The following is a 14,754-nucleotide window of genomic DNA, read 5'->3' on the forward strand; positions in this document are numbered from 1 at the left end:
CTCAGAGTGAAATTAGTTAGAGTAGTTTTCTAAATTTAGTCCAAATCAAAACAGTAGTAACAACCTGTTACATTCACAGGTATATACACAAATTGATTTGTTGAATTAACTTAAGAGTCTAAACTTGGTTAAAAGCTGTTTTAAAGTGATATAGTTTGTCCTACTGTTCTCTGAAGTTTGCTGAAATAGGAATAAAGTAGTAACCATTTTAAGTCATCTGCTTGTGAATGTGAAAGCCCCTCTGTGCCCTGCATCCCCTCTGGCCTGGGCAGGTCAGCTTCCTGTGCCCTCACTGTTCACCCCCAACTGCAACTGCAACTGCAGTTGTTTCTGTTCCATATGCTTCAGGGGTGAGTGAATGTAACGCTCCCGGGAGGGAGTCTCTTCTCTCCTTGCTCTGGGGCTAGTAAGTGCAGAAGCTGCGGGGCCTGGCTGGGAGCCTGAGGTTGGGGGACGTGTTGTGGATACTGAGAGGGGACCACAGGTAAGTGCGGAGCATAAGAGAGAGGAGGATGAAGAAGGCCTTTCTCCAGGTAGCCAGTTGTGCTATTAGAGAAGGGGCTGCAAGGCAGGAACATAGACACATGACAAAATGAGAGAGAATCTTCAGGACAGCCTTTCATTGTTTCGGTTCAATTGCAACATAAACTGAAAAGCTTGACACCGAGCGTCTTCTGTCCCCAACACGGGCTCACCTGATGACCCGGCTGCTCCGCGGTGCTGGGCAGGGGCTGGCAGTGCCCAGAACTGTGGACTCGCCTCAGTGGGCGGGGCTGCACCAGGAAAGGTGTGGTGGGGCAGGGCTGCGAGCCCACAGACAGGTGGCCGGGGGCGGAGGGCCTGCTGCCCATCTCCGTTGTCTCAGAGCTGTTGGGCCCCTTCCAGGGCTGGCAGGTGGCAGGCAATGGTATATTTCTTTCTTACATTGGTTCTGTTCTCGTCTTTAATCAGTATTCTGTAACTTAAAAATTGTAGTTTAAGACAAACTGTCAGGGAATTTGAGGTAGTGTAAAATATGAACTTTTCTGTATTAGGTATACCCAGTGTCATTCAAAACATAAGTCCACATTTTTCTTGTGTCAGATGTTAAAGGAAGGCAGAAATGCTTGGTCAGTGCCTTTTCCTAGAACACCTAGATCTTGTGGATGGAAAAAAAGCAGCTCTAAGGGCCGAATCCCCGGCTGGGGTGTGTGAGAGGCAGCTGATCGGTGTCTCTCTTGTGCATTGATGTTTCTGTCTCTCTTTCTCCCTCCCTTCTCCTCTCTAAAAATAAATAAATAAAATATTCTTAAAAGGTCTTATAACATGTAAATGTATAGTACTTAAAGTTCCACTGATTGAAACTGTATTTAGATGAAAACACCAAATGTTTTGTTAAGAATAGTAGTTGTATACGTTTTAGCCCTGGCTGGTGTACCTCAGTGGATTAAGCACCAGCCTTCGAACCAAGGGTTGCCAGTTCGATTCCCAGTCAGGGCACATGCCTGGGTTTCGGGCCAGGTCCCCAGTAGGGGGCACATGAAAGGCAACCACACATTGATGTTTCTCTCACTCTCTTTCTCCCTTCTACTCTCTAAAAATAAGTAAGTAAAATCTTTATGAAAAATAAGTTTTAGTTATTGAAAGATCTCTAATACCTGTCCTGCTTGGCTTGATGATTTCTAAAATTTCATTCATAGCCATTATGAAGTCAAGTTTAAGAGTCAGTTAATCGTAAAATTGAAATGTTCCTGCTATCAGCTTCAACTAGTAAAAGGAATGATAACAGAGAGGACCCAAGGTGCTAATGCTGGCTCTTTTAAGATTTTCAGGTATTCTCTTTTCAAAACAATTTCTCATTTTGAGCTAACTTTAGGCTGAAAGGACAGTTGTAAAAATAGCAGAACAGCTTCTCATAAGCCCTTCGCCGGCCTCCCCTGCTGTCAACACGTCCCGTTGTGAAACCGAGGACAGGCTGCGTCCCCGTGGGCTGGACTGCGGCTGATGCTCGGCCGTGTGCCTACTCAGGCCCACCTGGGCCCGCCCCAGACTTCCCGGGGCTTCCGTCCCAGTGCGGGCTTCCTTTACAAGGAAGGAAAGTTCTAGGTCGACACGCTGACACTACGCAACTGTGCTGTTTCTCTGTAGACTTCGCCCATTTTTGTGCCCATTGGTGGTCTTGCCCGGGCAGATGCCATGATGGTCACTGTTACTCTCTGAACCCTCCCGCAAGGAAGCGGCGTTTCCTCCCCACTCTCACTCATCCAGCGTTGCTGTCAGTGTGGGCGCGTGGGCGCTCCTTGGGTCCTTGGGGTTTCCAGCGGTGCTGCTGCTCATCGAGTTGGCTGTCGGGACTGTTTGAGGGCCGTGGCCGTGTCTTCTCAGCAGGAGCCCCACTTCCATTTTCTGAGTCCTCGCTCTCCAGCATGGCCCTGGCTCCAGGCTCACATTTCCCTTGCTTGTCCCTGGAATTGGCTATTTCCCGGAGTCTGTGTTCCTTCCAGCGGAGAACGGCACTTCCGATCTGAGATAGGACTCCACTCCTGCATCTGGGTGCATGCCCACCCTGGAAGGCCGTGCGTCTGCATGGACCCTCGAGTCCTGCCTGCCTCCGCTTGTCTGGCCTCCTGCCCATGTAGCCCTTCACCCCCACCCTCCTGCTCTGGGGCGGCCCCTGCTTCTGCGCCCCTCAGTCTCTCCGGGCCACTCAGGGGCCTCCTGGTCCTCATGTTCTGACGTTCTGTTTAACTTGCATACAGAAAAACCCATTCTTGTCATGGGTAGGTCTTTGAATTTTGCCAAATATTTGAAGCTGGGTTCCAAACCACAGGCACAGACAGATGGTCCCCTCACTCTGGTCTCTTCCCTCTGCCCTTCCCATTCAGGCGACCCTGTCCCTGGCCATGACCATTCTGCCTTGGGTTCTGTAGTCTTGCCACTTCTAGACTCTCTTACAAGTGGAAACACACAACACACAGACTTGATTCTGGCTTCTTGCACTTTAGCAAAAAAACAAAAACAAACCCCAGGAGAGGTCAGAGGTCTGACCTGGGTGTCACTGGCCGGAACCACAATGTCGCAGGCTAGTTCCCTCTGGAGGGTAGAACCTCCCTCTGGAGGTTCTGGGGAGAATCTGCTTCCTGCTGTTTCAGCTCTCAGAGGCCCTGCGCCCCTGGGCCCTGACCCTCCCACTGCCTGCACAGCCGCAGCCTCAGGCCAAGTGCCTCTGTTTCTCCCTGGCCTGCCCCTTGCAGGTTCTCTGAGGACACAGGCCTGCAGGAGAGGCCCCGGCAGGAGGTCAGCAGATTAGCAAACCTGACTGCATCTGCAGCCTCAGCCCCTTTCCCAGGCATCAGGACAGGTTGCAGATCCCAGGGGCTTGCCTGGACACCTCTGGGGGGGGGGCACACAGGCGGCAGGGGTCGCTCCCATTCAGGAAGCTGCTGCTGGGGCTGGAAACAGGTGGGTGTGCCGGAGGAGCATCCCAGGGAGTCGGGAGAGCGTCGCCGTGCAGAAACGGGAGTGGGGGGTGGGAGGCCCGGCTGGCCTCCAGGCAGCTGGGGGGATCCCTGTGTGTTTGAAATAGCTTTTTAAAAGCACTTTCCCTGTGGGCTGATAGAAGATAGAAATTTTCAAGTCATACTTAGAAACCACACTTTGCATGCCTACCCTGAATCCTTCGATTTTTCTTGTGGCCAAAGTCTGGTGAGCCCTGGTTCATCCGTGACAGTCACATCACATCCTGAGGAGGGCAGAGGTAGGTGAGCCTGTCCTGTCCTCTGAGCCTGTGCCTTCCCTGCGTGTTACTCTGTGCCCCTCCCCGTGTCCCCAGGGCTCGTCCTCTGGGAGCCCTGCTGACCCCCAGCCTGCACAGCTGCCCCCTCCCTAGGGCTTGGCTTGTGGTCAGGTGCACGCACGTGTTTTGGCAGCAGCGGTGACCGAGCAGTGACCAAGCAAGTGAGAGACTGTGGTTTCTAGTCAGCATCATGGGGCCTGTGTTCTCTGCACACTTCGTTCTAATCGCTCCTTCTCCCCAACCCCACAGTGCACTGGTCATCACCACGGTGTTCGACCGGAATGTGAACTGCAGGAGAGCTGCCTCGGTAAGTCCCCTCCGGTCCCTTCTCCTGCGGGTGTGGGGTCTGGCCTGTGCCACTTGGGACGTTGGCACGGGCAGCCCCGTCCATGGTTCCCATTCTGCAGTCAGGGTGAGGGGCCCTGCGTGGCCATCAGACCAGACGACCAGGGGGAGGGAAGGGCCAACTGAGAGGCTGTCTGAGGTGCTGTGACCCGGGGGGATTTACCTGGAAACTCAGGTGGTATCAGAAGTGGGACTGTGCAGGGGTTTGTTCAGTGTGGCATGGATTGTGCTGCGGGTGGTTGGACTGGGGGATGGTCAGGGTCCCAGGCAGTCAGATTGAAGGCCCCAGCTGGGGAGGACAGAGCTCCCTGCCTCACCTGGGGGCCCCCGTACACCACAGGAGGCAAATTTCTTCTCTTAGAAGTGGTCGAGGCCTGGCGGGACCACTGGGCGAGCGTGGAGCATCTTGCTCAGGGCTCTCTGCCCTCAGATTTGGAAGCTGAGTGCAGGTTTTTAGGTGCCAGGGGAGGAGTGGACGTATGTTCTGGAGGTTTTGGTGGTAGGGAGAGTGAACAGAGCGGCCTCCCTGGACCTGAGGCCCAGGCAGAGGTGTGGGGGTAGTTTGTGGGACAGATGAGAATGAGGTCTCTGTATGGAGGGAACCCGGAAACCATCAGCTTATGGTCACACGTTGAGCTGCCCGTTTATGGTTTGTGCACCTTTGTGAGGGTTTAAAGAGGTGAACAGACAAGGACACTTGTAGAGGTGGTCCCAAGGCAGATGGCGGGCGAGGTTGGAGTGAGGTTGGAAGAGGAGCCCTGTGCTCGGTCAGAGGCTGGAAGAGAAGGCGGAGTTGAGTGCAGACCACAGGGTGTCCCACCTCCTTCGCCGTGGTGCTGGGGACGTCCCCACGCCCTCAGGCCATGCTGACAGGGCACACGTTTGGGGTTGTTAGTGTCAGGGCCAAGCTCAGGGCCTTCAGGCTTGGAGGTGAGGGTGGAGCCCTGGCCGGAGTGGCTAGGAGGCTGTGGGAGACCTGGTGGGGGGTGGGCACAGGTTGGAGACGGTGGCCTGGCCAGCTCCAGAGAGGCGCCCGTGTGAGCTGTCACCGATGGGGCAGCACCTTTTGCTCAGCGAAAGTGCTCAGTCTTCCATTGTCAGGTGTGATGGCAGCTGTAGGTGTTCTGTAAACCCCCTTGAGCAGGTTGAGGAGGTTCTGCGGGTTTCTGGGTGTTGGAGTTTGACCCGGCCGTGTGGTTTTGTCCTTTGCTTCATCGCTATGGGGATGGCATTGCTTTTCAGACACTAAACCTGCCTTGCGTTCCTGGGAAAGCACCCCACTTGTCGTGGTGTGATAACCCCTTTCCACATGCCACTGGGCTCGCTTTGTGGAAGTTTTCTTGAGAATCTTTGTGTCTGTAAAGAAAGGGGTGCTGGTCTGTGGTGTCATGGGTGACATTTTTGTCTGGATTTGGAACTAGGGTCACCTGGCCCCAGGGAAAGAATAGGAGTGTTTCCTTCTCTGTTTGGGGGAAGAGGCTTTAAAAAACTGATAGTACCAAATTTTGCTGTGTAAAATGCATAGCTTTTGCTTAAACTTTTGAGGGACAAACACGGATGTGTGTTACATGTGGGTGTGATTATGGGCCGGACGATCCTGTGTCTGATGCGCACAGAACATGGCTGTGCGCTGCACACAGCGAACAGGGCGTTTCGTTTCTGCTCTAAATGCTCAGTAGAAATCACTAGGGAACCCACGTCGACTGTTTTGTTTTCTGTTTCTTTGGAAGGACTTTGAATTGTTTAATTTCTTTACTCCCTGGAGGTCCTTCAGCTTTCCTAGCATTTCCTCCCTCCCGTCCAAGCTGCTGAGTGCAGCTCCATGAGGCCAGAGGAGCCCACCCACTGCTTCTGCTTCTGGTTCTGTCACACGTCCCCACGAGGAATTCCTGGTTGGCTCCTGGCCTGTCCTCTGCCTGGTGTCTGTGGCAGCTCGTGTGCCCCTGGCCCTCCATTCCCTCCACAGCTGCCCTGCTGGTCGTGGGGTCTGTACGGTGGGTGTTCGTCGGGGGTGAAGCGGGGCCAGGAGTGGACTCTACAGCTGCACCCTCTGCACCGGGATGGTGTGGGGGCCGCCTGGCCTCTACAGACAGGGCTCACGCGTGGGCGCCCTGGGGTGGTCTGCAGCCTCCGACGCCTGCCTGCCCTGCGTCCTTCCCCTGCAGATGTAGGTCATCCTGGCCTTAGGTCCTTCACTCCTTCCCTGTTTCAAGAGAAGATTTGCCAGGAAAGCTCAGCACCTCCTCTGGGTTCCTGCACGCTCTCCCGTACCTCCCGCATCTGTAGACAGTGCGGTGGGTCCCAGAGGAGTTTCGTCCTGACGGCCACCTGCAGACAGGAACCACGGGCCTCGGCAACACAGGGAGAGTCTCTAGTTAAGTCTACTTAAAGGTCACCTTTCAGATATTCTTCTGTTCACTGTAACGTTAGACTTTTTAAAAAAGATTTCATTTATTTTTAGAGAGAGGGGAAGGGAGGGAGAAAGAGAGGGGGAAACATCAGTGTGTGGGTGCCTCTCACATGTCCCCAGTTGGGGACCTGGCCCACAACCCAGGCATGTGCCCTGACTGGTAATCGAACTGGCGACCCTTTGGTTTGCAGGCTGGCACTCAGTCCACTGAGCCATACCAGCCGGGGCTGTTAGCTGTTTTTATGGGAAGCAGTAATAGGAACCTTGGGGAAGAGATAGAATAAATCAATGCAAATCACCTTTTTCAGGTTAAAATCACAATTTTCTAAAGTTATTGGGAAAGTCTCTGCATTGAACATTTAAGTGTACCCTTACTTACCCAGCAGATGCAAAGTTAAAACCGTGAAAGGTGCAGAGACGCATGTGTGTGAAGCCCATTGGAACATGGGCATGAGTACTGAGTTGCTGGCAATGAAACTTCGAGAAGTGGCCTCCCCAACACAGCTGTGCTCTTGCCTTTCGGCTCCCGTCTGGGCTCACATTCCCACGCTCTCTGTGTGCTGGGTCACCCTGCTCACAGGGCGACGGTTCCCAAGGTCACCTGCCAGGGCGGGGACCCCTCCCAGGACCTTGGGGTCTCTTCCCCTGAGCCTTCTGACCCTTTATCTCAACACTAGATCTGGCTGTTGGGCTTTTGTCTAACCAGTTGGTTTGTCTCTGTCCCGTTTTTATGTCTAGGCCTTAAATCCAGCAGTGACGTGAGCCAACTACAGGGCACTTCTCAGGATGGGCTGGCTTTAGAAACTTGAAACGCTAAGTTGTGGTTTTAGGGACATAAAGACAGAATGACAGACCACTCTGGAGGCTTCAGTGGGCCACCAGTGAGGACTTTTACGGGAACAGCACAGAGCCGTGGGTTATTTGTTGTGAATCTCTGCTGGTGTCCAGCCAAGTACAGGCTCACCAACTGCTGTCTGTTCTGTCCTAGGCTGCTTTCCAGGAGAGTGTGGGAAGACAGGTATGGCTGCTTCTTAAACCTCCATTCCCGTGGCGTCCTGTGGGTCCAGAGGCAGACGTACTGAACACTGAGCGTCCTCTCGCAGCGCTGCGTGTGGGCGCCCCATTGACCTGGATTAAATTGACACCTGGCCTGGTTCTGGTCACAGGCTAATACATGGCGTGACTCGGGGGAGGGCTGACATGCGCTTTAAGCAGTTACTGGTGTTTCACAGGAAACCCAAGTGTGGGAGCAGCCTACACACACGTTGGGAATCGGTGCCTAACGCAGTGGAGGGCAGTCAGGTGCCGGGAGGGTCTGAGTGCTGCCTGGAGGGGGAGGGGCCCTGGGGACTCTCTTGGGGGTAAGCGGGAGCAGCCTGGACACAGCCTCCCCTTGGATGGACGGCGGCCTCTGCCTGAGGCAGGTTGGCTTTGCTGGTGAACCAGACCCTGTTTGTGAGAGTTTCTATGGTAACGGGTCCCCTGAAGTCCTTGTCATGACCTGGAATCCAGTCTTAACCTCAGTTCCTCATTGTCACTTTGACCAGGAGCTGGCTGTCTGAGCACTTGTCACCTTCAGTGATGGAGTCTCTGCCACTGCTTGTCTCGTCTCTGTGACAAGCTGGCCGGGCCTGTTGCCTCCCTCCTGTGGTCTGTGGCCATGGCTTTCGCTGGGGGTTGAAAGTTTGTCATTTAAGTTTTTTTAGAAAACTCATTTGGTTTCTGGTGTCAGAGCCAGGGTGGTAATGACACACAGACTTCGGGGCTAGGCGAGGGTCATGGGGGGCCCCTCTGTCTTCCCATTTATGAGTCTGTTCCTGGGTGTCACTGTCCAGCCCTGGTTGCTTATTCTCACAGGGCTGTGGGCTCCTGTCCAGGCTTCCCAGGACCCCCCAAGGGCGAGTGGGCTGGGGCCCCTCCACCCAGACGGGCGCGGCCTGACTGAATCGGCCCCTTGCATTTAAGTAGTTCACATATTCGTAGTGCCGTCTGCATCCAGGGTGGGTGCTTCGTGGGAGGACTTGGCTTGGAAGCCGGGGCGAGGGTGGCCCAGAGCAGGCCCGTCTGGCCTCCTGGTGAGCGGATGTGCCCACGTGTGGCCGTGGCAGTGGCTCGAGGAGACGCCTCTGCTCAGTGGCCGCCTTCTCACTCTTTCCATCTTCTTTGCCCCCAGGGTACGTTCCCTCACGGAATCGATATTCTGACCACAGCTGACTATTTTGCTGTTGGTAACAGATCTAACTGTTTCCTGGTTATAAGGTAAGTTTTTAACATTCATCATTAAATACAACATCCTGTTTGATTTAGATGTTTAAAATCAGTTTCTGCCATTTTTTTCTTCATCCTGGAGGGTTGAATAGGTGTAATTTATGTGCGAAAAGTTGCAAGTGGAGTTGTAAACAGTTATCAAAGCCTGCATAGAACCTCGAGGACAGCAGCGGACCTGCCGGCGTGCAGAGGCTGGGTTTCCGATGGAGGAAAGTGGGCCCACCTTGTAAAGAGCTGTTCAGAGTCTCAGGAGCTTGCTGGACGAACGTGCTTTTGTCTGAGCCATCTTGTTGTGTCACTGCTGTTTCTGGGGAGGGCTTGGTGTCCGTGTGACTGACCGCACGCCAGCGGCACTGCCTGCTGGTGACACACGTGGGCTGGGTCTCTCCGAGGGAAAGCGTGAGTCAGGAGTGACTGTGTCTCTTTTTCTGAACGAATAAGCAGCGCTTTCTCGGTTGAAGTTGTGTTTAGGTTGTTTACGAGCTCACTGAGGAAGGTGTGTGAGGATCCAGGTCCAGGGTAAACATGGAACATCCTGAGCGTAGTTTGCAGAAGTTCCGCCAACACTTTTACTTGGTGGCCGAGGTTTGGGGCCTGGCTTCCGTGCCCCAGTGTACCTGCTGCTGCTTGAAGAGGAAAGTGTCAGTTTTATGGCGCGATGTGTCTGTGTTGGGTTGGGAGAAGCTTGCGGTGCGTTTTAAAAGCCGTCGGCCTCCGTGTGCAGGCACTGGCGCCCTGCTGTGTGGGCCCTGCATGGACACAGTTGCTTCCTTAAAAATGCTGCATCCAGCCCCCTTCCCACAAGGACTTGCTTTCGGCATCCTTCCCACCTCTCCCCGACCTTCATGGCTGTCTGTCTTCAGTGGTTTCCCTGTGTCTGCTCTTGTTTTCTTCCGTTGTTGACATCTGAACACACGTGTGGTGAATCTGCCACAAGGGACAGTGTTCCCCCGAGTTCCACAGGGGATGCGTGGTGTCAGCTCGGCATGCTGTTACTGTTGCTGAGCTCTCGCACTTATGTGGGGCTCGCTTCCTGTGGACGAGGGCGGTCTGTGAGGACCAGGTCCACTGGTCACGGGAACCAGCATCTGTGCCCTTGGCCACGGCAGGGCAGATGCCCAGTTTTGCGCCAGCCTACACCACGGTGGAGGGAAGAAGATGTGCAGCAGAGGGAGCCTGGTGCGGGTAGACAGCGGGTTCAGGGGCCTCTGAGCCAGAGCGAGGAGTCTGGACTGTCCTCAGGACATGGAGTGTGGCTGGATGGTCAGACCTGCCCTTTGAGCCTGTGACTGCAGGTGTGTTTCGGTGGCTAGAAGCAAGGATACGGTGAAGGGATGGGAGAGACGGGTCTGCCGGTGTTGAGTGGGTGCTGACCAGAGGTGGGAGGGTCTTGGGAGCTGAGGGTTGGAGTGCATCCGGGGTGCCCGTGGGGGGAAATGCCTGTGGGTTTGGGAAGCTCAGGCGCTCAGCTGTGCACCCTGTGTGTGAGGGGCTCATGGCACAGCTGAGTGGCGGTGACGTCCACGAGCAGACGGTTCTGCAGAGCCGAGTTGTGCCAAATGGAAGCACCTGGGCCTGGGCGGGGGAGCAGTCGTCCTACCTGTAGTTTTATTTCAATGGCTTCCTTAAAGTGCTGCTGACCCAGGAAACCACATGTGTGCAGTGTGTGCCCCCCTGTGTCACCACCGCCACAAAGGTGCCCGCCTCCTTGCTCCAGGACACCGTGATCTGAAGTGACCAGAACGGAGGAGCAGGTGGTTGTCACGCCTCCCTTTGCCTCTGGCTCCTCCCACTCAGCAAGGGGACCTCCCTGGGTCTGGTCTGCTTTGTGCACTAGGGCTTTCCCTCCCTTGCCTGCTGAGTTGGGTCATCTGGGTGGAGCAGTCCCCATGCAGCTGCAGGACACCACGTGCCCATCTGCAGAGGAGCCCTCACTTCTCTGGGTTCAGTGCTCAGGAGCGGAATGGCTTGGTCCTCACTTTAAGAAACTGCCAAATGGTTTTCCAAATGCAAAGCCCTCCGGCCACGGTGAGCTCCCCTCCACCGCCCCTGAAGCTGGGGTTCATCTTCATAATCGAGCTATTTCAGCAGATGTGCAGGAGGAGGGCATTGATGGGCCTTCCCAATGACTGATGACAGTGAGCATGTTCTTCTGGGCTTGTCTGACAGAGCCGTTGCCTGTTTGTTCACTGATGAGTTGCTTGCTTCTTGCTGAGAATCTGAGGATCCCTTGTAGATTCTGAATGCAGGGGCTGGATCAGATTCATGGTCTGCAGATGCTTTCCCAGTCTGTGGCTTGTTTGGTACTCTCTGTGTTCTTAAGACAAGATCTTTTACAAAAATGTGAGCTTTATTTTTGCACACCTATTTTATTACATATAATTTACCTGTAGTAAAATTCACTCATTTTAAAGCATGATTTTGGCCGATGCGTAGCCACAGCCACCGTTGGCGTGGGGACTGCTTTGTCGCCCCAGTGGTCTCCAGGCCCAGCCCTGGCTCCTCTGGGCCCGCTGTTCCCGGATTCACCTTTTCCAGGACACCTGCAAATGGGGCCCTGGAGCGCTGTCGGCCCCTCAGCTGGCCCTCATGTCGTCACCTCGCTGTGTCCTGCGTGTCAGTTGTTCCGTCTTTGCACCCACTGCCAGTCTCCACTGTGCTGGGTGGGTGATAGGACTCGCGTGGCCAGCGCCCTCTTGGCCTGTCCCTGATGTTTCTGACACCTGGAATCCTGTGCAGCCTCCTTAACCTGTGGCACGTTGTCATCCTGCTTTCTGGCCACTTGCTCTCCAGCACTTTGCACGTTCCCGTCCCTGAGTATCCCCACCCAGGACGCAGCCTGAACTGTCCCTGCAGACCCCACTCAGGAAACAGCATGCGGTGTAGTCAGCTCAGCTTTGCTCCTCCTCCTCATTCCCAGCATCTGGCTGGTGACCCGTCTCTGTCACTCCTGCGTCCCCAGCAGCCTTCCCGTCCTCGTCCTGCTTCTCTGCTCGTCCTGGACACGCCAAGAGCCTGCCGCCGATCCCTCCCTCCCACCTCCATGTGCAGTGCTGGTCGGTGGCATCTCGCTCCCATCACACGCCAGCCTGCTGTCCCCTCAGGCTCCTCACCCTCGTCCGCTGCCCCCTGCTGCACACCCCCTGGGTTTGCACTTGGCCTCCATGCAGGCACTGAGGGCTCAGTAAGTGCTGGGTGCCACCCAGGCCGCTGGCTCAGCAGACTGTGTCTCTGAGGGCAGCCGCTGGCGGGCACGCGAGCTCAGACCAGCACTCAGGTGCAGGCCCCCGTCTGTTCTTCCCGTGAGGCCGGAGGTGGTTCTGCCAGTTTCTGGAGCCCTGCTGGCTCCTGGACACTGGCCTGGGGTGGGCCTATCTGGTGGGTGGCGCCTGGGGCCCTGGGGTGATGTGGGGCCAGGTGGTCAAGGCTCAGCTCCGTTTTCGACAGCTTGTCCCCTGTCCTGGTTTTCTGTTTCCTTCTGACTCGCTCAAGCTGAAGCCCCTGCTTTCCTGTCTCACGCGTCCATACCAGAAGCTCCCCGATCTCACACTCTGCAGCACAAGCATGCCCCCTTGGCACCTGTGTACCTCCCGTGTACACACACACATGTGTACTCATAGGATCCACATGAAATTGTATTTCCCTTTGTCTTCCTGCTTCCTGGTGACCAGCCCACAGTGGGCTGTGTGGGGGACATGGCAGGTTCAGACCTTGTGCGTTAGCGATCGGCTGATTTAGAGGCGTGAAGCGTGAGAGTGCTTTTTTGGGGAGAGGAGATGCATGTGTGTGGCGAAGGTCTCAGTGGGTGCAGGAGTGTCCCTGGAGGCCAAGTCTGTGTTACCTCTCCTTTCAGCCATCGGGCGCAGGCCAGGGGTCCCCCTTGTCTCTGGCTTCTTGTCTCTTCTAGAGACTTGGTCCTTTCACACGTGTAGCTGCACTGGCTTCCTCCCTCAGTGGATGGGGCCCTTGCTTACAGGGTTGGAGCAGGTGGGGTGCTCGTCAGCCAAGCGCTGTCGGGTGGTGACGTGCCGCTGTCCCTGTGCTGCTCTGCTCTGCAGGACACCTGTGTGCCACGCACAGCACGCTCCACCCCGTGTCCTGAGTGGTCCATGTCCTTGGTCTGTCCCTCCTGGCCACCAGCTTCTCCAGTCATTGCTCTTATAAACTATGCGAAGGAAACCTTTTTGTGTATAGTTGTTCTCGTCATTTCCTTGAATACTTGCTTACAAGGGGACTTCGGTATATTTAACTTGATAGGAAACTGTTTGAGTGGAGGCACCGTTTTGCACAGGCAAGGCGGCAGCGTCCGGCTCCCCCACGTGCTCACCCTCTCTGGGTATTGTCTTCCCAGCATGTTTATTGCCGGCTTTCCTGAGTACACACGGCCGATGATAGACCACCTGCTGACTGTGAAGATCAGCCATTGGGACGGGTAAGCTGCGCGTTTCTGTGTTTATGTCCCAGGGACCGTACAGAATTCTTTTCTTAACCGTGTTCTATTCACTGTTATTGTTTCTATTGAAGTAGAGCTGACACGCAATACCACGTTAGGTTTAGACGTTTCACAGGGATTCGATCCTTGCAGAACCCTCTACAGACACTTCTGGAGTGTCCTTTTAGCAGCATCGATGTTTCTGAGGGGTGTCGGTCCACTGTCTTGGGTTTCTTTTTAAAGGTTGAGCTCCGCTGCTGAGACACATTCACCCCAGGTAATTTATATATCTAGATAAACATAATTAAAAACATCTTTACTGTGGTAAAATACACATAGTATGCCATTTTTAGTGTACATTCAGTAGTGTTAAGTACATTCACCTTGTTATGTAAACAGTCTCCAGAACTTTGCATCTTACAAACTGAAACTCTGTCCCCGTTAAACCAGCCCTCCCTGCTGCCTGCTCCCAGCCCGTGTCTGTGAGTCCGACTCTCCAGGGCCCTCGTCCAGAACCACACGCGTGTCTGCCTTCTGTCTGGCTGGTGTCGGTGTGTACAGCGTCCTCGAGGTCTGTCCGTGCTGTAGCTCGGGTCAGAAGCCCCTCCTGTGAGGCTGAGGAATGCCCCACTGCTGCACTGACCACAGTTTTTAATCCACTCATTTGTTGACAGACCCTTGAGTGGCTTTTGTCTCTCAGCTGCTGCGACTCCTGCCTGAGGACAGGGGTCCGGGCGCCTCCCGGCCCCGTGCCCAGTGCCGGGGTGTGTGCCCGGAGCAGAGCCATTGCAGTCACGGGCTAACCAGTTCTGGTTGTTGCAGGGACTCCAGAACTGTGCTGTTTTCCATTCCCCCTAGCAGTGCGCAGAGGGTTCAGCGTGGTCCTCACGAGTGGGCGGGGGCGTCTGACTGTGGTTTGGTTTGCACTTACCTGGTGATCACTGGTGCTGAGCAGCTTCCGTGCGCCTGTTGGCCGTCCGTGCTGCATCTTTGGAGCGTCGTCTCCTCGGGTGTTTGCCCATTTTTAACACAGGTGTCTGTCTGTGGGTGGGTTGTGGGAGTTCTGCGTTCTAGACGTCTGGTAAGGATCGATACAGTCCACATATGTTCTCTCCTGTTCCACGAGCTGCCTTTCACCCTGTTGATTGTGTCGTTTGATACAACCGGAAGTTTTAAATTTTAATACAGTCCAATTTACCTATTTTCAGCTTATCTAATTGTATTTTTGTCGTGTGTCGTGTGTATTTTTGGCATTGAAGCCAAGAAATCACAGCCAAATCTCAAGTCCCAAAGCTCTGTCCCCACTTTCTTTGGAGAATTCTCAGTTTCAGGTCCTCTGGCAGCTCCGCCCACACTGCCACCCTCCGAGGTCTTTGGGGGAGCGAGGGGAAGCCGCTGTCCGGCCAGCACTGCGGAGGCAGCGGCTGTGTCCCGAGCAGGGACTGCGATTAGGTGCTTTCTTTGGTAAAACCTTTCTTCCTCACTCGTTGCAGTCAGGGGTTCTTACGTGTTTGTGTGGTCACT

General features: G+C 54.7%; 1 protein-coding gene across 4 annotated transcripts in view; it reads left to right on the forward strand.

Annotated features, from left to right (window-relative positions):
* The window catches only part of TBCD (tubulin folding cofactor D), a 117,593-nt gene that overhangs the window by 74,352 nt on the left and 28,487 nt on the right, over window positions 1-14,754 (forward strand). For all 4 annotated transcript variants that reach the window (XM_037157768.2, XM_053661318.1, XM_053661316.1 and 1 more), the window contains exons 15-18: window positions 4,025-4,082; window positions 7,519-7,548; window positions 8,704-8,789; window positions 13,150-13,230. In XM_037157768.2, the coding sequence (XP_037013663.2) occupies window positions 4,025-4,082; window positions 7,519-7,548; window positions 8,704-8,789; window positions 13,150-13,230 (255 nt within the window). The remainder of the gene's footprint in view (window positions 1-4,024; window positions 4,083-7,518; window positions 7,549-8,703; window positions 8,790-13,149; window positions 13,231-14,754) is intronic.

Source organism: Artibeus jamaicensis, unplaced genomic scaffold (assembly GCF_021234435.1).
Source record: "Artibeus jamaicensis isolate MK-2021 breed Jamaican fruit bat unplaced genomic scaffold, CSHL_Jam_final contig_2259, whole genome shotgun sequence".
Classification (NCBI taxonomy): Eukaryota; Metazoa; Chordata; class Mammalia; order Chiroptera; family Phyllostomidae; genus Artibeus; species Artibeus jamaicensis.